General features: G+C 47.3%; 1 protein-coding gene across 1 annotated transcript in view; it reads right to left on the minus strand.

Moving 5' to 3' along the window:
• The window catches only part of myo1g (myosin IG), a 98,702-nt gene that overhangs the window by 33,002 nt on the left and 42,493 nt on the right, over positions 1-23,207 (minus strand). Inside the window, exons 13-20 of the mRNA XM_090209352.1 lie at positions 15,452-15,526; positions 14,931-15,063; positions 11,803-11,969; positions 11,206-11,413; positions 9,203-9,426; positions 7,137-7,281; positions 2,887-2,991; positions 2,173-2,286 (exon numbers count right to left, since the gene is read on the minus strand). Of these exons, the coding sequence (XP_090065478.1) occupies positions 2,173-2,286; positions 2,887-2,991; positions 7,137-7,281; positions 9,203-9,426; positions 11,206-11,413; positions 11,803-11,969; positions 14,931-15,063; positions 15,452-15,526 (1,171 nt within the window). The remainder of the gene's footprint in view (positions 1-2,172; positions 2,287-2,886; positions 2,992-7,136; positions 7,282-9,202; positions 9,427-11,205; positions 11,414-11,802; positions 11,970-14,930; positions 15,064-15,451; positions 15,527-23,207) is intronic.

A 23,207-nucleotide genomic window follows, 5' to 3' on the forward strand; every position in this document is an offset into this window, starting at 1 on the left:
ATTGCTCTGGATAACTTCATAACTCAACTGTTTCTTCCCACGGTATGGCTGTGCTTTATGTTCAGCTGTGTTGGTTGTGTTCTATCCTAACTGGTGTTCAGCTGTGTTGGTTGTGTTCTATCCTAACTGGTGTTCAGCTGTGTTGGTTGTGTTCTATCCTAACTGATGTTCAGCTGTGTTGGTTGTGTTCTATCCTAACTGGTGTTCAGCTGTGTTGGTTGTGTTCTATCCTAACTGGTGTTCAGCTGTGTTGGTTGTGTTCTATCCTAACTGGTGTTCAGCTGTGTTGGTTGTGTTCTATCCTAACTGGTGTTCAGCTGTGTTGGTTGTGTTCTATCCTAACTGGTGTTCAGCTGTGTTGGTTGTGTTCTATCCAAACTGGTGTTCAGCTGTGTTGGTTGTGTTCTATCCTAACTGGTGTTCAGCTGTGTTGGTTGTGTTCTATCCTAACTGGTGTTCAGCTGTGTTGGTTGTGTTCTATCCTAACTGGTGTTCAGCTGTGTTGGTTGTGTTCTATCCTAACTGGTGTTCAGCTGTGTTGGTTGTGTTCTATCCTAACTGGTGTTCAGCTGTGTTGGTTGTGTTCTATCCTAACTGGTGTTCAGCTGTGTTGGTTGTGTTCTATCCTAACTGGTGTTCAGCTGTGTTGGTTGTGTTCTATCCTAACTGGTGTTCAGCTGTGTTGGTTGTGTTCTATCCTAACTGGTGTTCAGCTGTGTTGGTTGTGTTCTATCCTAACTGGTGTTCAGCTGTGTTGGTTGTGTCCTATCCTAACTGGTGTTCAGCTGTGTTGATTGTGTTCTATCCTAACTGGTGTTCAGCTGTGTTGGTTGTGTTCTATCCTAACTGGTGTTCAGCTGTGTTGGTTGTGTCCTATCCTAACTGGTGTTCAGCTGTGTTGGTTGTGTTCTATCCTAACTGGTGTTCAGCTGCTCATTATGTAATACTGTATAATTAACTGCCTTGTTACCTCCACCTACAGTGTGTTCTGTAACATGGACAGCTTCAGAGTAAAACACACTGTGTGTACAGTAAGTACCGTGGCCCTCTGACTGTCAATGCAGCACAACACATATCTGTGGAGCATCGTACTGCTCCCCTCCATCATCAGGACCAAGAAATGTAGATCAGACACCTCACACTTTCTCCCGTCTGCCTCCCTCCCTACCTCCTTCCCTCACTCCTCCCCCTTCCCCTACTCCCTCCCCACTCTCCCCCCTTCCCCCTCCCCTCCCACTCTCCCCCCTCCTTCCTACTCTCCCTCTTTTCCTCCCACCCTCCTTCCCAATCTCCCTCCTTCCTTACCCCACTCCTTCCCACTCTCCCTCCTTTCCTCCCCCCTCTCCCTATTTTCTTCCCCCCCCTCCTTTCCACTCTCCCTCCCTCCCCCTTCCCACTCTCCCTCAATTCCTCCCTCCTCTCCCTCCTTCCCCCCCTCTACCATCCTTTCCTCCCCCCCTCTCTCTCCTTTCCTCCCCCTCCTTCCCAATCTCCCTCCTTTCCTCCCCCTCCTTCCCAATCTCCCTCATTTCCCCCCTACCTCTCCCTCCTTCGCACCCCCCCTCCCCACCTCTCCCTCCTTCGCACTCTCCCTACCCCATCCTTTCCTCCCCCCTCTCTCCTTCCTTTGCTCACCCCACTCCCTCCTTCCCGCTCGCCCCCTCCTTCGCACCCTCCCTCCCCACTCTCCCTCCTCCCCCCTCCCCTCCCCCTCGTTTCCTCCCCCCTACCTCCCCCTCCTTTGCTCCCCCCACTCCCTCCTTCGCTCCCCCTTCCCCCACTCCCTCCTTCCCACTCTCCCCCTCCTTCGCAGCCTCCCTCCCCACTCTCCCTCCTTCCCCCTCCCACTCTCCCCCCTTCCCCCTCCCCTCCCACTCTCCCCCCTCCTTTCCCCTCTCCCTGCTTCCCTCAACCTCTGTTCTGGGTCACTAATTCACACAGACAGACAGAGGCCATTGATCATGAGTACATCCCAAACAGCACCTTATTCCCTACATAGTGGATCCTGGTCAAAAGTAGTGCACTATATATGGAAAAGAGTGCCATTTTGGGCGTATCCCATGTCTGTAAGTAATACCCAGGCAACGGATGTAGGTGGATGTAAAGAGGTAACTCACGGGCTGGAGTAAGGTGGCTTTCACTGGACGGGACACACATGAAGAGTATACTCACCACTTCTAGAGGCAGTCTTTTCAACACTTTAAACTGTTTTTTGGGGTCCAGTTTGTAGATATGTTTGTCTGTGATCAGCAAAGCTCGGTCTGAGCTTTTATTGAATCTGTTCATCTGAGAGAGAGAGAGAGAGAGAGAGAGAGAGAGAGAGAAAGATATGTTTTTATTTTGCTCTACAATGGCATCTTTAATGTAGAAATCAGAACTATCATGGATCAAACCAGCCAAAAACAGAAACCAGGACAGATACGTGAACACAAAAAGTCCAAGTCTGGATCTGAAGTTAAAGGTTTTTCCAAAGAGGGAAAAAGAGAGAGACAAAAAGCAACTGAAACTCCTCTTGGCAGTACAATAGGCTACGTTTTCATTCCTTCCTACAGAATCCAGAGAAGATGACCTGGTTGTTGTCATACCTTCCTACAGAATCCAGAGAAGATAACCTGGTTGTTTTCATACCTTCCTACAGAATCCAGAGAAGATGACCTGGTTGTATTCATACCTTCCTACAGAATCCAGACAAAATGACCTGGTTGTTGTCATACCTTCCTACAGAATCCAGAGAAGATAACCTGGTTGTTGTCATGCCTTCCTTCAGAATCCAGAGAAGATGACCTGGTTGTATTCATACCTTCCTACAGAATCCAGACAAAATGACCTGGTTGTATTCATACCTTCCTACAGAATCCAGAGAAGATAACCTGGTTGTATTCATACCTTCCTACAGAATCCAGAGAAGATGACCTGGTTGTACTCGTCTTTGTTCCTGAGCTCTTGGGAGAAAAGTATGAAGTTGGAGCTGCTTTGATGACTGTCCCTCACCTGGAATCAAAGACACACATGTAAGCTTGTGATATCAGGACGGTCTAACAAGAATAACATTACATGGCCCCGTCTGCCTGCTGCCAGCTGGATAGCATCTCCTCATTAACCAGAACACTGTTCATATAACCTTTCCCAGCCTCTTTCAAACTTATATCAATGATTTTCTGAGACGAGCAGATCAACCACCACAGCACGATATAAATTATATTAGACACTGACTTTGAGGTGAATTCAGAGATGGGTCACGGTTTTTATGGCCGTCTAGTTGTCCTGTACAAGGCTTTTACCCACATAAGTTTGCGGTAAATGTGAATCTTTATATGAATTTTAAGAAATAGCAATATGTAAAAGGATACCATCTAAAGCTCTGTTATTACAGACAATACCTCACCACAGGCTCATGAGAACATTCAGAGATTTAAGATAGGAATGAACTGCATAACAGTATTTCACATTCTGAAGGTTATACGGTGCATTGGGAAAGTATTCAGACCCTTTGACTTTTTCCACATTTTGTTACGTTACAGCCTTATTCTAAAATAGATTAAATAAAACAATTACCTCATAAATCTATACACAATACCCCATAATGACAAAGTAAAAACAGGTTTTTAGAAATTTTAGCAAATATATTAAAAATAAAGACCAGAAATAACTTATTTACATAAGTATTCAGACCCTTTGCTATGAAACTTGAAATTGAGCTCAGGTGCATCCTGTTTCCATTGATCATTCTTGAGATGTTTCTACAACTTAATTGGAGTCCACCAGTGGTAAATTCAATTGACTGGACATGATTTGGAAAGACGCACACCTGTCTATTTATGGTCCCACAGTTGACAGTGCATGTCAGAGCAAAAACCAAGCCATGAGGTTGAAGGAACTGTCCGATGAGCTCCGAGACAGTATTGTGTCTAGGCACAGATCAGGGGAAGGTTACCAAAAGAATTCTGCAGCATTGAAGGTCCCCAAGAACACAGAGGTCTCCATCATACTTAAATGAAAGAACTGGAACCACCAAGACTCTTCCTAGAGCTGGCCACCCGTCCAAACTGAGAAATTGGGGGAGAAGGGCCTTGGTCACACTGACAGAGCTCCAGAGTTCCTCTGTGGCGATGGGAGAATCTCCTAGAAGAACAACCGTCTCTGTAGCACTCCACCAATCAGGCCTTTATGGTAGAGTGGCCAGACGGAAGCCCCTCTTTAGTAAACGACACATGACAGCTCGCTTGGAGTTTGCCAAAAGGCACCTAAAGACTCTGACCATAAGAAACAAGATTCTCTGGTCTGATGAAACCAGCATTGAACTCTTGGCCTGAATGCCAAGCATTACATCTGGAGGAAACTTGGAAACCTGGTGAAGCATGGCGGTTGCAGCATCATGCTGTGGGGATGTTTTTCAGAGGCAGGGACTGGAAGACTAGTCAGGATTGAGTGAAAGATGAATGGAGAAAAGTACAGAGAGATCCTTGATAAAAACCTGCTCCAGAACACTCAGAACCTCAGACTGGGGCGAAGGTTCATCTTCCAACAGGACAATGACCCTAAGCATACAGCCAAGACAACGCAGCAGTGGCTTAGGAACAAGTCTCTGAATGTCCTTAAGTGATCCAGCCAGAGCCCGGAATTGAAACTGATCAAACATCTCTGAAGAGACATGAAAATAGCTGTGCAGCAACGCTCGCCATCCAACCCGACAGAGCTTGAGAGGATCTGCAGAGAAGAATTGGAGAAACTCCCTAAATACAGGTGTGCCAAGTTTTTCCTATTTTGTTGCATAACAACCTGTAACTTAAATTGATTTTTATTTGGATTTCATGGAATGGACAAACACAAAGTAGTCCAAATTGGTGAAGTGAAAAAAAATTACTTAAAAAAAAGTTACAAGATAAAAAACTGAAAAGTGGTGTGTGCATACATTATGTATTCTCCCCCTTTACTATGAAGCCCCTCAATAAGATCTGGTGCAACCAATTACCTTCAGAAGTCACATAGTTAAATAAAGTACACCTGTGTGCAATCTAAGTGTCAAATTATTTGTCACATGATCTCAGTATATATATATATATATATATATATATATATATATATATATATATATATATATATATATATATATATGGGGGCCTTTCAGACAGGTGTGTGTGTGTGTGTGTACATATATATATGTACACACACACACACACCTGTTCTGAAAGGCCCCAGAGTCTGCTACAACACTAAGCAAGGGGCACCACCAAGCAAGTGGCATCATGAAAACCAAGGAGCTCTCCAAACAGATCAGGGACAAAGTTGTGGAGAAGTACAGATCAGGGACAAAGTTGTGGAGAAGTACAGATCAGGGACAAAGTTGTGGAGAAGTACAGATCAGGGACAAAGTTGTGGAGAAGTACAGATCAGGGACAAAGTTGTGGAGAAGTACAGATCAGGGACAAAGTTGTGGAGAAGTACAGATCAGGGACAAAGTTGTGGAGAAGTACAGATCAGGGACAAAGTTGTGGAGAAGTACAGATCAGGGACAAAGTTGTGGAGAAGTACAGATCAGGGACAAAGTTGTGGAGAAGTACAGATCAGGGACAAAGTTGTGGAGAAGTACAGATCAGGGACAAAGTTGTGGAGAAGTACAGATCAGGGACAAAGTTGTGGAGAAGTACAGATCAGGGACAAAGTTGTGGAGAAGTACAGATCAGGGACAAAGTTGTGGAGAAGTACAGATCAGGGACAAAGTTGTGGAGAAGTACAGATCAGGGACAAAGTTGTGGAGAAGTACAGATCAGGGACAAAGTTGTGGAGAAGTACAGATCAGGGACAAAGTTGTGGAGAAGTACAGATCAGGGACAAAGTTGTGGAGAAGTACAGATCAGGGACAAAGTTGTGGAGAAGTACAGATCAGGGTTGGGTTATAAAAAAATAGATCAGGAACTGAACATCCCACAGAGCACCATTAAATCCACTATTAAAAAATGGAAAGAATTTGGCACCAAAACAAACCTGCCAAGAGAGAACCGTCATTATTTATTATTTGTAAATAAACCTGTTTTTGCTTTTTCAATATGGGGTATTGTGTGTAGATTGAGGATTGTATTTTATTTTAATAAGACTGTAACGTAACAAAATGTGGAAAAAGTCAAGGGGTCTAAATACTTTCCCGAATGCCCTGTATATAGTGAATGTACAAGTATGTCTGGAATATGGATGTGTTGAATCGTCTGAAGTGTAAACCAATGGATTGACCATGATAGACTCAGCTTGACCTGATGCAAGGGTCAATGAGATGATGAGATAGAGGAGTAGATAATTGAAAGCAGGAGATTGGGACGTTTGAGATGGATCATACACAGTTAAGCCTTTGTTGGCTCAGGATATGACATGGGAGGAGGGTGGAGGGGGGGGGGGGGGCAGAAGAGGGTTGAATAAGGTTCTAGGATACGTCTCAAATGGTACCCTATTCCCTATATAGTGCACTACTTTTGACTAGGACCCATTGGACTCTGGTCAAAAGTAGTGCACTATTTAGGGAATAGGGTGCCATTTGGTACGCAACCCTAGTCACAAGCCACTAGAAGACCAACTGACTGCCTCATTGACTGATTAACATGACCAGCCGTTGTCACGGTACCCAGAGGGGTCTGCCATGGCTCCAACGACCAAACGTAATTGTGTTAACCCTTTAACGAGTCGTGAGTGAGACCCATTAGAATGGGACTGATTGTGACTGCTTTTGACTCAGCCAACCACAATCTGATGGCTTTGTGGTTCATCACACGCGTTCCTTCTTGCCTGCGATGGATGCTTCCGGAATGATGTCATTGTGTCTCCCCTTATGATGTACTGTATACTGGTCTGGGTCAGGGTGAGTGTGTGTATGGTGTTGTGTTGTTGTTTCAACATGCGCTCTAGATTTGGTGAAAGTTTACCTCTTCAGTTTATGTGACATACAGTAGATACTCATTCCATTCATCAGGATTTTAGACCAATCAAGACAATGACTAAAATGACATAAACAAGGCTTGAGGGTTGAAAGTAATCTTATGTGAGAAGTCTGATTAGAATTTTGTCCCTCATGTAGGAGGGCCAAACAATATTTTTGAAACTGAGTGAAAGTACTGAACATACATGGCCGTGCTGTGTGAGTGACTCACATTAGCCAGGTAGTCTCTCTCCCAGGATCGACCACAGCCCCAGTCCTTCCTCTCCCCATTCAGGGCCCCCAGAGCAGCCACCTTGGCCCGTATCTCCCCCATGTCAGACGGTGGGATGTTCTTCACTATCTGCCTCGCACGCCATCTTGGGACAAACAATGTAAAACACAGAATATATCAAAGATGTTGCAGAGAAAACTTATTTAGGTTATTCCTTTTCATGGTTTATGTGAGTACCTTTTGAATTCTACAAAGATGATCTATATATATATATATATATATATATATATATATATATATATATATATATATATATATATATATATTGGGCTCCCGGGTGGCGCAGCGGTCTACCGGACTGCATCTCAGTGCTAGAGGCATCACTACAGACCTTGGTTAGATTCAGAGCTGTATCACAACCGGCAATGATTGGGAGCTCCATAGGGCGGAGCACAATTGGCCCAGCGTCGTCCGTGTTTGGGTTATGCCGGGGTAGACCGTCAATGTAAATAAGAATTTGTTCATAACGGACTTGCCTAGTTAAATGAAATAAAATATATATTTATATATAAAGATTGTCTATATACAGTGTATTCAGACCCCTTGACTTTTTCCACATTTTGTTATGTTACAGGCTTATTCTAAAATGGATTAAATAAAAAATGTTTCTCATCAATCTACACACAATACCCCATAATGACATCACAATACCCCATGACATCACAATACCCCATAATGACATCACAGTACCCCATAATGACATCACAGTACCCCATAATGACAAAGCAAAAACAGGTTTTTAGAAATGTTTGTAAATGTATTAAAAATGAAAAAATGAAATATAAAATTCTCTACAGATCCTCAGTCCCTGCTGCTGAAAAACATCCCCACAGCATGATGCTGCCACCGCCATGCTTCACCGTAGGGATGATTTGAGGTTTCCTCCAGACGTGACACTTGGCATTCAGGCCAAAGAGTTCCATCTTGGTTTCACCAGACCAGAGAACCTTGTTTCCCTTCTGGCAAACTCCAAGCAGGGTGGCTTCCGTCTGGCCACTACCATAAATGCCTGATTTGGAGAAGTGCTGCAGAGTTGGTTGTCCTTCTGGAAGGTTCTCCCATCTACACAGAGGAACTCTGAAGCTCTTTCAGAGTGACCATGGGGTTCTTGGTCACCTCCCTGACCAAGGCCCTTATCCCCCGATTGCTCAGTTTGGCCAGTCGGCCAGCTCTAGGAAGAGTGTTGGTGGTTCCTAACTTCTTCCATTTAGGAATGATGGAAGCCACTGTGTTCTTGGGGACCTTCAATGCTGCCCACATTTTTTGGTACCCTTCCCCAGGTCTGTGCCTCGACACAATCCTGTCTCAGAGCTCTATGTACAATTCCTTTAACCTCATGGCTTGGTTTTTGTCAACTGTGGTACCTTATATAGACAGATGTGTGCCTTTCCAAATCATGTCCAATCAATTTAATTGACCCCCAGGTGGACTCCAATCATATTGTAGAAACATCTCAAGGATGATCAGTGGAAACAGGATGCACCTGAGCTCAATTTCTAAACTCACAGCAAAGGTTCTGAATATCAATGTAAATAAGGTATTTCTGTTTCAGTCAGTGTCTTAAAAACTTTTTTCACTTTGTCATTATGGGGTATCATGTCTTAGATTGCTGAGTATTTTACTTATTTAATCAATTTTAGAATAAAGCTGTAATGGAACAAAATATGGAAAAAGTCAAGGTGTCTGAATACTTCCCGGAGGCCCTGTATATGGTATATAAAGATGGTCTGATGTTTTGTATCTGTCTATAGTGAAGAGAAGAAGTATGACAAAACGTAAACGCAGACTCCTTCCACACACACGCGCACACACACACGCAAGCACGCACAAGTACACACACGCACCAATGACAGCCTCTCTTACTGTAGTTAGGATGAACTTTGATGTCCCAAGGGCGAAATTGTTTTAGACACACAGTACTGATGTATATAAAATGGACACTGTACACACTCAGCTTCGGCACATTCTATTTATCTGTGTGGGGGTTACCATGGGGACTGACTGACCTGCGGTGCAGCTTCTGCGTGATGCTGTGGAATTGTGTGAGGGCTGCTGGTGGTGTGGGCCACTCCACGCTTTTCCCATAGTCAGCCATGCTGCATACGCTGGCGAAGCGTCGCTCCACCTCCCAGAAGTGGACCTTGACCTTGTAACGCTTGTAGCAGCCCATGATGGCAAAGATGGCGCGCATCCGCCGGCAACGCATCCTCGCCAGCGCCCCGCGCCACACCTGGTGGAGGGAGGGAGGGAGGGAGGGAGGGAGGGAGGGAGGGAGGGAGGGAGGGAGGTTATAGAATGGAAACATGTTCAAATGTACAAGAGGTCCCCCTCACAAGCTATCATATTGAAGTGGTGAGTTGAGAAAAAGGTGCTAAAAACACTACAGTACAAGAGTCAAGATACTCAAAAACACTACAGTAAATGAGTCAAGATACTGAAAAACACTACAGTACATGAGTCAAGACACAAAAAAACTACAGTAAATGAGTCAAGATACTCAAAAACACTACAGTACATGAGTCAAGATACTCAAAAACACTACAGTACATGAGTCAAGATACTCAAAAACACTACAGTACATGAGTCAAGACACTCAAAAACACTACAGTACATGAGTCAAGACACTCAAAAACACTACAGTACATGAGTCAAGACACTCAACAACACTACAGTACATGTGTCAAGACACTCAACAACACTACAGTACATGAGTCAAGACACTCAAAAACACTACAGTACATGAGTCAAGACACTCAAAAACACTACAGTACATGAGTCAAGACACTCAAAAACACGACAGTACATCAGTCAAGACACTCAAAAACACGACAGTACATCAGTCAAGACACTCAAAAACACTACAGTACATGAGTCAAGACACTCAAAAACACTACAGTACATGAGTCAAGACACTCAAAAACACTACAGTACATGAGTCAAGACACTCAAAAACACTACAGTACATGAGTCACTAGGGAGAAAGAAGGGTGTCAGGCAGATTAGCAGTCAACACTTCAGGGGCCCAAATGGCACCCTATTCCATGTATAGTGCACTATGGGTTCTGGTCAAAAGTAGTGGACCAAATAGGTAATAGGGTGCCATTTGGGAAAAATCGAAGTCTTTCCAGAGACCGTCAGGGCTTCTTTTCCACTTAGCGAAGCGCCTCGGCTGCAGATTGACCCGGATGAATCTCTTCCCAAAAGGCAACCTATTCCCTATATACAGTAGTGTACTGAACTATATGGCTCTGGTAAAAAAAAATAGTGCACCATATAGGGAATAGAGTGTTATTTGGGACTCAATCCCTGGAGTGGGTCACAGAGAGAAAAGCAGGGTATTTATTTCACAATTGCAGAGAAAGAAGAGGAGAAAAAAATGATAAATTAAATGTTATGTAATGATGGTTCTGATTGCATTCATTATCCCAGTTATTGTAATCAGAGCTTTCTCCACTTGACTAGGCAGATTAATTAATCACATTGGGTAGAATATGGTTTCGTCCAAAATGGCACCATATTCCCTACATAGCGCACTACTTACTCAAAAGTAGCGCACTAGATAGGGAATTGTGTGCCATTTGGGATTCGACCTATGACTGGGACCCAAATCATTGTCGAGCTGAAGACAAATGAAAGGCAGAGAGGTCTTAGTAGGAGGCTGCTGCTGTGTGGTTCAGATTGTGACGGCAAACTGTCGATGGGGTTTTAATTAGGACTAGCTGCAAACAGGAAAAAGGACATTCTCATCTAAGTAGCTTAAAATCCAGGATAAAAGCCATAGTATTAACTGTAGAGTCACTGAGAACAAGGGTTTGTTCAGTAGGAACAAACAGAAGAAAACATTTGAAACAGAAAATGAAAATGAGCTTTCTCACTGGACAGATCCAGAAGAGGTATTACATCCTTTGCTTCAGAAAATTTTCTCCTGCTTTGTCTCTACTGAACACGAGCCAGGTTGTAATCTAGACTTTTAGCATCACCACAGCCTCGGGCCGTTAGAAGAGATTACCTTCTGTAGGAAGAGCACCAGGACAGGGACGAGAGCGGCTCTCTCCTGCTCCAGGGTGAAGAGAGACTTTGGCGTTCGCACAAACAGCTTGGTATGTCCGTACGCGACGTCATCCTGGAAACCATGCTGCGTGACAATAGCCTCCACTGCCTCCCTGTCTGTTCCCATCAGGTGGTTGGGCCAGGTGTTCTCACAGGTCATCTTATACCTACAGGCCACACAGGAGGGGAGAAGAAGACTTTGTGATACAGGAAGTTGTGTTTTTGACATAATATAGGATTGGAGTAGTGTAGTCTCAAGATCTGTGCTTTTACCAACTACAATGCTTATTGGCATGACAACGAGTGACAAGGAGTTGGTATGATAGCACAAACAGACAGGCACTCAGGCTAGGAATCGACATTGGACAGATTCAAACCATTCCATTATACACATGGTTAGAACACAGACAGTCATACAAAGCTTGTTATTCACATAACATGTCCGAATGTCATTGCATTCATGGACATCGACTTTAATTCCAGAAGAATGACTCATTGTTAACGTAATGCTTTCATCCCAATGACCTCTGACCTCAGGATATGCATGACCTCTGACCTCTGTAGGAAGCGTGTGTAGGCTTGGCGGCAGGCGAACCCTGCTCTCCGCACTCTGACGTTCTCCAGCAGGCCCAGGTACGCCACCTGGTGTTGGCAGCGGGCATCGTCAAACAGCGCGGGAGACTTTATATCATTTGGCTTAATACAGCGAACGTAGTATGGCTCCTGCAACACACAGAGTGGTGGAACAGTCGTACGGTGGTCATATAGTGTACATAATGTAATATTGGTAGGTAGCCAGTAGTTAAGAGTGTTGGGGCAGTAACTGAAAGGTTGCTGGTTCGAATCCCTGAACCAGCAAGGTGGAAAATATCTATCATTGATATAATAGGTTTCTTCATAGGTTTTAGCCTTTCTAGGGAGTTTTTCCGAGCCACCGTGCTTCTACACCTGCATTGCTTGCTGTTTGGGGTTTTAGGCTGGGTTTCTGTACAGCACTTTGAGATATCAGCTGATGTACGAAGGGCTATATAAATACATTTGATTTGATTTGATTTGATTGAGCAAGGTAGTTATCCCCCAACAACAACTGCTCCCCAGATGTCAATTAAGGCAGCCCCCCGCCCCCCCCCCCCCCCCCCCCCCCCCCCCCCCCACACACACACACACACACACACCTTTCTGATTCAGAGGGGTCGGGTTAAATGTGGAAGACACATTGTCGTTGAAGGCATTCCGTTGTGCAACTGACTAGGTATCTCCCCTTAACAGTCATAATATGATATGTTATATTATACTCTACTCGGGACGGCGCTTCCACACTCACAAATAGACAAGTCCAAAAGCAATTGAGTGTCAGACAGGAGAGAGACTAGTTGGCTCGGGTAGACAACTTTCTAGAGATCAGACTGTACTGTACTCAGAGGTGCATAACCATGCCATAGAAGACTCCATATGCCTTGTGAAATTATGCAGAAATACATCCCAAGCAACATCTATCTATTAGAATATCAATGCATCATTAAACTCTAGCTCTGCCAAACTCACAGTGACTGTGATACAGTGAGAAACTATTCAACTTTGAAAATGTCATATTATAATACTAAAGCTTTTAGTGCACAGACAGTGGTTATGACCCAAATTACACCCTATTTCCTATGTAGTGCACCACGTTGTACCAGAGCCCTATGGGAACAGGGGGCCATTTGAGAGGCAACCATTATCTGTTTTCTCTGTTTTTAAGTGTTCTGTTATTTGCCTGATTTTTGTATTTGTATTTATTATTCATCCCCATTTGCTGTTGCCAAGGCAGCAGCTTCTCTTCCTGGAATCCAAGCACATGAGTCAGGGAATCCAGGTTGACATAATGTCCAACACATCTTCAAAAGCTGATCACTTAGGTCCTGCTTAGTTTACGTTCATCCATCTGTCATCACTTAGGTCCTGCTTAGTTTACGTTCATCCACCCGTCATCACTTAGGTCCTGCTTAGTTTACTTTCATCCATCCGTCATCACTTAGGTCCTGCTTAGTTTACGTTCATCCATCCGTCATCAATTAGGTCCTGCTTAGTTTACGTTCATCCATCCGTCATCACTTAGGTCCTGCTTAGTTTACGTTCATCCATCCGTCATCACTTAGGTCCTGCTTAGTTTACGTTCGTCCATACGTCATCACTTAGGTCCTGCTTAGTTTACGTTCATCCATCCGTCCTCACTTAGGTCCTGCTTAGTTTACGTTCGTCCATCCGTCATCACTTAGGTCCTGCTTAGTTTACGTTCGTCCATCCGTCATCACTTAGGTCCTGCTTAGTTTACGTTCGTCCATCCGTCATCACTTAGGTCCTGCTTAGTTTACGTTCGTCCATCCGTCATCACTTAGGTCCTGCTTAGTTTACGTTCATCCATCCGTCATCACTTAGGTCCTGCTTAGTTTACGTTCGTCCATCCGTCATCACTTAGGTCCTGCTTAGTTTACGTTCATCCATCCGTCATCACTTAGGTCCTGCTTAGTTTACGTTCATCCATCCGTCATCAATTAGGTCCTGCTTAGTTTACGTTCGTCCATCCGTCATCAATTAGGTCCTGCTTAGTTTACGTTCATCCATCTGTCATCAATTAGGTCCTGCTTAGTTTACGTTCATCCATCCGTCATCAATTAGGTCATGCTTAGTTTACGTTCGTCCATCCGTCATCACTTAGGTCATGCTTAGTTTACGTTCGTCCATCCGTCATCACTTAGGTCATGCTTAGTTTACGTTCGTAAATCCGTCATCAAGTACCAGGGTACCTGGGGGGGTACCCTTGTACCCCCCCAGGGTACCAGCCCAGTCCAGCCACACACAGACAGGCATCGCTACAAGAGCAGGACATCCCAAAAAACAGCAGAAAATGTCATAAAGTCTCAGTCTGTGTGTGCGTGTATGTATGTGTGTGTTGTGTTGCTTCCCTCTCTTCTACTGCTCTGAGCACAGACAGACAGACAGACAGACAGACAGACAGACAGACAGACAGACAGACAGACAGACAGACAGACAGACAGACAGACAGACAGACAGACAGACAGACAGACAGACAGACAGACAGACAGACAGACAGACAGATAGACAGACAGACAGACAGACAGGGATTAATGCCCTACCGAACTAACTCTAGCTCCCAACACAAAGGGCACTTTATTATGTGGTCCCATTCACTTACACACACATTCTCTCTCCATCATAATCCCTGAAAGGTTGTCAGCATCTGACTGACCTCTCAAAAACAGACATTGTTTTATCTTGTCTGACACATAAACGTTATCCATATTTCTAGGAGCCGGTTGATTTGGCCAGCTGTTAGAGTCACAGGTGTGGCTAGTCCACAATGTCCGGAGAGAGAGAGGTAAAGCTCATATTATTATTTAGAACTAGGTCAATGAAAACCATGGAGAGTGATGGAGGAGGGTAAAAACACACGCAGACAAAGAATCGCCTCCGGTGGACTTGATGTTCCTTCCGTTGCCTAGCAACAAGGATATGTCTTCTTTCACCCGAAAAGTTTGGAGGAGAGTTTTTTTTTATTTCACCAAAATCCGATGGTGAAAGCCCAGAAGAACACCAAGTATCTCGCTACTGAAGAATTGCCCTCGTGTTTGTTTGGTTTATTTCAACCAGAAACCAACCATTGAGTAACCAAGCAGCACCAACCTTGCAGCTCAGTTTTTCCACTAGGGCCACAATGGAGTTCTTGAAGAGGGTGGCTGCTGTCAGGGGTCGCTTGGTGACCTCTGTGATGCTCAGCTGACCATCAGGCCACATCTCCTTCATCACAGGGTTGGAACTACAGCACGAGAGAACAGAGAGAGAGAGTGTGGGGGGGTGGTGAGAGAGATGTGAAGAGATACATAGATACAGAGATATAGAGATGGAGGGAGGTTATCAGAACGAACACAGGCTCAAAATAGTGAAAAGGGGGTTTGAACAGCTGAACGAAAGACAGGAGAGAGTACTGAAAAAACAGGATTAAGTAGGAAGGAGAGGAGAGGTTAGGTGAGGTGAGGAGAGGAGAGGAGAGGAGAGGAGAGGAGAGGAGAGGAGAGGAGAGGAGAGGAGAGGAGAGGAGAGGAGAGGAGAGGAGAGGAGGAATTAATTTCCCGAGCTGTCAAGGAGTTTCTAATTTTGTAAAGTGTGTGTGTGTGTGTGTGTGAACGAGGCACTGCATTTGACACCTGTTAAACATGAGCCTCTTGAAATCTTGGAAGAGGGGGTCCTTGTTCTTGTCCAAAAAGCCCTCGACGGAGTACCTGAAATAGATAGAGAGAGAGAGATGTAAGAGTGAGAGAAATAGAGTGAGAGAGAGAGCGCAAGCCAGAGAGATAGAGCCAGAGAGATAGAGCCAGAGAGATAGAACCAGAGAGATAGAGATAGAGCCAGAGAGAGCGCGAGCGCGAGCCAGAGAGATAGAGCCAGAGAGATAGTCAGAGAGAGCGCGAGCCAGAGAGATAGAGCCAGAGAGAGTGCGAGCCAGAGAGATAGAGCCAGAGAGATAGAGCCAGAGAGAGCGCGAGCCAGAGAGATAGAGCCAGAGAGATAGAGCCAGAGAGAGCGCGAGCCAGAGAGATAGAGCCAGAGAGATAGAGCCAGAGAGAGCGCGAGCCAGAGAGATAGAGCCAGAGAGAGCGCGAGCCAGAGAGATAGAGCCAGAGAGAGTGCGAGCCAGAGAGATAGAGCCAGAGAGATAGAGCCAGAGAGAGCGCGAGCCAGAGAGATAAAGCCAGAGAGATAGAGCCAGAGAGAGCGCGAGCCAAAGAGATAGAGCCAGAGAGAGCGCGAGCCAGAGAGATAGAGCCAGATTGATAGAGCCAGAGAGATAGAGCAAGAGAGATAGCGAGCCAGAGAGATAGAGCCAGAGAGATAGAGCCAGAGAGAGCGCGAGCCAGAGAGATAGAGCCAGAGAGATAGAGCCAGAGAAAGTGCGAGCCAGAGAGATAGAGCCAGAGAGATAGAGCCAGAGAGAGCGCGAGCCAGACAGATAGAGCCAGAGAGATAGAGCCAGAGAGAGCGCGAGCCAGAGAGATAGAGCCAGAGAGAGCGCGAGCCAGAGAGATAGAGCCAGAGAGAGTGCGAGCCAGAGAGATAGAGCCAGAGAGAGCGCGAGCCAGAGAGATAGAGCCAGAGAGATAGAGCCAGAGAGAGCGCGAGCCAGAGAGATAGAGCCAGAGAGAGCGCGAGCCAGAGAGATAGAGCCAGAGAGATAGAGCCAGAGAGAGCGCGAGCCAAAGAGATAGAGCCAGAGAGAGCGCGAGCCAGAGAGATAGAGCCAGATTGATAGAGCCAGAGAGATAGAGCAAGAGAGATAGCGAGCCAGAGAGATAGAGCCAGAGAGATAGAGCCAGAGAGATAGAGCCAGAGAGATAGAGCCAGAGAGAGCGCAAGCCAGAGAGAGCGCGAACCAGAGAGATAGAGCCAGAGAGAGCGCGAGCCAGAGAGATAGAGCCAGAGAGATAGAGCCAGAGAGAGCGCGAGCCAGAGAGATAGAGCCAGAGAGATAGAGCCAGAGAGATAGAGCCAGAGAGATAGAGCCAGAGAGATAGAGCCAGAGAGATAGAGCCAGAGAGAGCGCGAGCCAGAGAGATAGAGACAGAGAGATAGAGCCAGAGAGAGCGCGAGCCAGAGAGATAGAGCCAGAGAGAGCGCGAGCCAGAGAGATAGAGCCAGAGAGATAGAGCCAGAGAGAGCGCGAGCCAAAGAGATAGAGCCAGAGAGAGCGCGAGCCAGAGAGATAGAGCCAGATTGATAGAGCCAGAGAGATAGAGCAAGAGAGATAGCGAGCCAGAGAGATAGAGCCAGAGAGATAGAGCCAGAGAGATAGAGCCAGAGAGATAGAGCCAGAGAGAGCGCAAGCCAGAGAGAGCGCGAGCCAGAGAGATAGAGCCAGAGAGATAGAGCCAGAGAGATAGAGCCAGAGAGATAGAGCCAGGAGAGTGTGAGACAGAGAGATAGAGCCAGAGAGCTAGATACAGAGAGATAGAGCCAGAGCCAGAGAGATAGAGCCAGAGAGATAGAGCCAGAGAGATAGAGCCAGAGCGATAGAGCCAGAGAGGTAGAGCCAGAGAGATAGAGCCAGAGAGATAGAGCCAGAGAGATAGAGCCAGAGAGAGCGCGAGCCAGAGAGATAGAGCCAGATTGATAGAGCCAGAGAGATAGAGCAAGAGAGATAGCGAGCCAGAGAGATAGAGCCAGAGAGATAGAGCCAGAGAGATAGAGCCAGAGAGATAGAGCCAGAGAGAGCGCAAGCCAGAGAGAGCGCGAGCCAGAGAGATAGAGCCAGAGAGATAGAGCCAGAGAGATAGAGCCAGAGAGATAGAGCCAGGAGAGTGTGAGACAGAGAGATAGAGCCAGAGAGATAGATACAGAGAGATAGAGCCAGAGCCAGAGAGATAGAGCCAGAGAGATAGAGCCAGAGAGATAGAGCCAGAGCGATAGAGCCAGAGAGGTAGAGCCAGAGAGATAGAGCCAGAGAGATAGAGCCAGAGAGATAGAGCCAGAGAGATAGAGCCAGGAGAGTGCGAGCCAGAGAGATAGAGCCAGAGAGATAGAGCCAGAGCCAGAGAGATAGAGCCAGAGAGGTAGAGCCAGAGAGATAGAGCCAGAGAGAGTGCGAGCCAGAGAGATAGAGCCAGAGAGATAGAGCCAGAGAGAGCGCGAGCCAGAGAGATAGAGCCAGAGAGATAGAGCCAGAGAAAGTGCGAGCCAGAGAGATAGAGCCAGAGAGATAGAGCCAGAGAGAGCGCGAGCCAGAGAGAGCGCGAGCCAGAGAGATAGAGCCAGAGAGAGCGCGAGCCAGAGAGATAGAGCCAGAGACAGCGCGAGCCAGAGAGATAGAGCCAGAGAGAGTGCGAGCCAGAGAGATAGAGCCAGAGAGATAGAGCCAGAGAGAGCGCGAGCCAGAGAGATAGAGCCAGAGATATAGAGCCAGAGAGAGCGCGAGCCAGAGAGATAGAGCCAGAGAGAGCGCGAGACAGAGAGATAGAGCCAGAGAGATAGAGCCAGAGAGATAGAGCCAGAGACATAGAGCCAGAGAGATAGAGCCAGGAGAGTGTGAGACAGAGAGATAGAGCCAGAGAGATAGAGCCAGATTGATAGATCCAGAGAGATAGAGCAAGAGAGATAGCGAGCCAGAGAGATAGAGCCAGAGAGATAGAGCCAGAGAGATAGAGCCAGAGAGATAGAGCCAGAGAGATAGAGCCAGAGAGATAGAGCCAGAGAGATAGAGCCAGGAGAGTGTGAGACAGAGAGATAGAGCCAGAGAGATAGATACAGAGAGATAGAGCCAGAGCCAGAGAGATAGAGCCAGAGAGATAGAGCCAGAGAGATAGAGCCAGAGCGATAGAGCCAGAGAGGTAGAGCCAGAGAGATAGAGCCAGAGAGATAGAGCCAGAGAGATAGAGCCAGAGAGATAGAGCCAGGAGAGTGCGAGCCAGAGAGATAGAGCCAGAGAGATAGAGCCAGAGCCAGAGAGATAGAGCCAGAGAGGTAGAGCCAGAGAGATAGAGCCAGAGAGAGTGCGAGCCAGAGAGATAGAGCCAGAGAGATAGAGCCAGAGAGAGCGCGAGCCAGAGAGATAGAGCCAGAGAGATAGAGCCAGAGAAAGTGCGAGCCAGAGAGATAGAGCCAGAGAGATAGAGCCAGAGAGAGCGCGAGCCAGAGAGAGCGCGAGCCAGAGAGATAGAGCCAGAGAGAGCGCGAGCCAGAGAGATAGAGCCAGAGACAGCGCGAGCCAGAGAGATAGAGCCAGAGAGAGTGCGAGCCAGAGAGATAGAGCCAGAGAGATAGAGCCAGAGAGAGCGCGAGCCAGAGAGATAGAGCCAGAGATATAGAGCCAGAGAGAGCGCGAGCCAGAGAGATAGAGCCAGAGAGAGCGCGAGACAGAGAGATAGAGCCAGAGAGATAGAGCCAGAGAGAGCGCGAGCCAAAGAGATAGAGCCAGAGAGAGCGCGAGCCAGAGAGATAGAGCCAGATTGATAGAGCCAAAGAGATAGAGCAAGAGAGATGGCGAGACAGAGAGATAGAGCCAGAGAGATAGAGCCAGAGAGATAGAGCCAGAGAGAGCGCGAGCCAGAGAGAGCGCGAGCCAGAGAGATAGAGCCAGAGAGATAGAGCCAGAGAGATAGAGCCAGAGAGATAGAGCCAGGAGAGTGTGAGACAGAGAGATAGAGCCAGAGAGATAGAGCCAGATTGATAGATCCAGAGAGATAGAGCAAGAGAGATAGCGAGCCAGAGAGATAGAGCCAGAGAGATAGAGCCAGAGAGATAGAGCCAGAGAGAGCGCAAGCCAGAGAGAGCGCGAGCCAGAGAGATAGAGCCAGAGAGATAGAGCCAGAGAGATAGAGCCAGGAGAGTGTGAGACAGAGAGATAGAGCCAGAGAGATAGAGACAGAGAGATAGAGCCAGAGCCAGAGAGATAGAGCCAGAGAGATAGAGCCAGAGCGATAGAGCCAGAGCGATAGAGCCAGAGAGGTAGAGCCAGAGAGATAGAGCCAGAGAGATAGAGCCAGGAGAGTGCGAGCCAGAGAGATAGAGCCAGAGAGATAGAGCCAGAGCCAGAGAGATAGAGCCAGGAGAGTGTGAGACAGAGAGATAGAGCCAGAGAGAGTGCGAGCCAGAGAGATAGAGCCAGAGAGATAGAGCCAGAGAGAGCGCGAGCCAGAGAGATAGAGCCAGAGAGATAGAGCCAGAGAAAGTGCGAGCCAGAGAGATAGAGCCAGAGAGAGCGCAAGCCAGAGAGAGCGCGAGCCAGAGAGATAGAGCCAGAGAGATAGAGCCAGAGAGATAGAGCCAGGAGAGTGTGAGACAGAGAGATAGAGCCAGAGAGATAGAGACAGAGAGATAGAGCCAGAGCCAGAGAGATAGAGCCAGAGAGATAGAGCCAGAGCGATAGAGCCAGAGCGATAGAGCCAGAGAGGTAGAGCCAGAGAGATAGAGCCAGAGAGATAGAGCCAGGAGAGTGCGAGCCAGAGAGATAGAGCCAGAGAGATAGAGCCAGAGCCAGAGCCAGAGAGATAGAGCCAGAGAGGTAGAGCCAGAGAGATAGAGCCAGAGAGAGTGCGAGCCAGAGAGATAGAGCCAGAGAGATAGAGCCAGAGAGAGCGCGAGCCAGAGAGATAGAGCCAGAGAGATAGAGCCAGAGAAAGTGCGAGCCAGAGAGATAGAGCCAGAGAGATAGAGCCAGAGAGAGCGCGAGCCAGTGAGAGCGCGAGCCAGAGAGATAGAGCCAGAGAGAGCGCGAGCCAGAGAGATAGAGCCAGAGACAGCGCGAGCCAGAGAGATAGAGCCAGAGAGAGTGCGAGCCAGAGAGATAGAGCCAGAGAGATAGAGCCAGAGAGAGCGCGAGCCAGAGAGATAGAGCCAGAGATATAGAGCCAGAGAGAGCGCGAGCCAGAGAGATAGAGCCAGAGAGAGCGCGAGACAGAGAGATAGAGCCAGAGAGATAGAGCCAGAGAGAGCGCGAGCCAAAGAGATAGAGCCAGAGAGAGCGCGAGCCAGAGAGATAGAGTCAGATTGATAGAGCCAGAGAGATAGAGCAAGAGAGATAGCGAGCCAGAGAGATAGAGCCAGAGAGATAGAGCCAGAGAGAGCGCGAGCCAGAGAGAGCGCGAGCCAGAGAGATAGAGCCAGAGAGATAGAGCCAGAGAGATAGAGCCAGAGAGATAGAGCCAGGAGAGTGTGAGACAGAGAGATAGAGCCAGAGAGATAGAGACAGAGCGATAGAGCCAGAGAGATAGAGCCAGAGCCAGAGAGATAGAGCCAGAGAGATAGAGCCAGAGAGATAGAGCCAGAGCGATAGAGCCAGAGAGGTAGAGCCAGAGAGATAGAGCCAGAGAGATAGAGCCAGAGAGATAGAGCCAGAGAGATAGAGCCAGGAGAGTGCGAGCCAGAGAGATAGAGCCAGAGAGATAGAGCCAGAGCCAGAGAGGTAGAGCCAGAGAGGTAGAGCCAGAGAGATAGAGCCAGAGAGATAGAGCCAGAGAGATAGAGCCAGAGAGTTAGAGCCAGAGAGATAGAGCCAGAGAGATAGAGCCAGAGAGATAGAGCCAGAGAGAGCGCGAGCCAGAGAGATAGAGTCAGATTGATAGAGCCAGAGAGATAGAGCAAGAGAGATAGCGAGCCAGAGAGATAGAGCCAGAGAGATAGAGCCAGAGAGAGCGCGAGCCAGAGAGAGCGCGAGCCAGAGAGATAGAGCCAGAGAGATAGAGCCAGAGAGATAGAGCCAGAGAGATAGAGCCAGGAGAGTGTGAGACAGAGAGATAGAGCCAGAGAGATAGAGACAGAGCGATAGAGCCAGAGAGATAGAGCCAGAGCCAGAGAGATAGAGCCAGAGAGATAGAGCCAGAGAGATAGAGCCAGAGCGATAGAGCCAGAGAGGTAGAGCCAGAGAGATAGAGCCAGAGAGATAGAGCCAGAGAGATAGAGCCAGAGAGATAGAGCCAGGAGAGTGCGAGCCAGAGAGATAGAGCCAGAGAGATAGAGCCAGAGCCAGAGAGGTAGAGCCAGAGAGGTAGAGCCAGAGAGATAGAGCCAGAGAGATAGAGCCAGAGAGATAGAGCCAGAGAGTTAGAGCCAGAGAGATAGAGCCAGAGAGATAGAGCCAGAGAGATAGAGCCAGAGAGCGACAAAGGGAGGTAATAAAAACGGAAACAGGCTCAAATGTACTCGAGGCCCCTACAACAGAACTTACTGAAGTGGTGAGTTAAAAACACTACAGTACATGAGTCATGACACAACCATAAGTAACACAGAAACAGTACATGAGAGTGGCTATTGAAGAGGTCCTCATTAGTTATCATGTCCCCTCACCTAACGGTAGACTATGCCTGCGTCTCTATGTAGTGCACGACTACTGCCCCATAGTGCACTGCTTTTGACCAGAGCCCTAACACTGCCCCATAGGGATCTGGTCAGAAGTAGTGCACTAACACTACCCCATTGGGATCTGGTCAAAAGTAGTGCACTAACACAGCCCCATAGGGCTCTGGTCAAAAGTAGTGCACTAACACTGCCCCATTGGGATCTGGTCAAAAGTAGTGCACTAACACTGCCCCATAGGGCTCTGGTCAAAAGTAGTGCACTAACATAGCCCCATAGGGTTCTGGTCAAAAGTAGTGCACTAACACAGCCCCATAGGGCTCTGGTCAAAAGTAGTGCACTAACACTGCCGCATAGGGCTCTGGTCAATGTATACTACATTGCCAGCACCATCCCTTCTACACAGATGTAACACTTCTCTCTCAAATGAGTGAGGGAGACTTCAGGCACAAGCTTAGAATGATAGTCCCAGCACATAGTAGGATTGTAAACTTGGCAAACTGACACATTTCAAGGGCTTACATTTGAGAAACAGGAGAACATTGTGTTTTGACAGAGTGAGTTGAACCACGCACCACGATATTTGACACAACTGTGTGGGGACTAGTTAGGAATAAACTAACTTAAAATATGGATGCATGGCGCAACCTGATTACATAAAATGACATGCTGTTTCACTGGATTAGAGCCCCAGATGTGACAGGCTTAACCCTCAAACACACACACACGGCTCCGGCATGGTACTGTGCCTGTCTGTCTCTCCCTGTCTGTCACATCTGGACAGAGAGGCAGATGAAGTGTTAGTATGACAGATGTATTCCTGAGGCTGATGGAGGCTGATTTGCGTGTGTGTGTGTGTGTGTGTGTGTGTGTGTGTGTGTGTGTGTGTGTGTGTGTGCGTGTGTGTGTGTGTGTGTGTGTGTGTGTGTGTGTGTGTGTGTGTGTGTGTGTGTGTGTGTGTCTGTGTATGTGTGTGTGTGTGTGTGTGTGTGTGTGTGTGTGTGTGTGTGTGTGTGTGTGTGTGTGTGTGTGTGTGTCTCAAAACCACCTAACCAGATTCCAGGAACCTCTCTAGAGAGAACACAGTGCTGGCGGCATGGCGTCACACAGTTGCTGCGG

The sequence above is a fragment of the Oncorhynchus mykiss genome, chromosome 18, assembly GCF_057628025.1.
Source record: "Oncorhynchus mykiss isolate SJ-2025 chromosome 18, ASM5762802v1, whole genome shotgun sequence".
Classification (NCBI taxonomy): domain Eukaryota; kingdom Metazoa; phylum Chordata; class Actinopteri; order Salmoniformes; family Salmonidae; genus Oncorhynchus; species Oncorhynchus mykiss.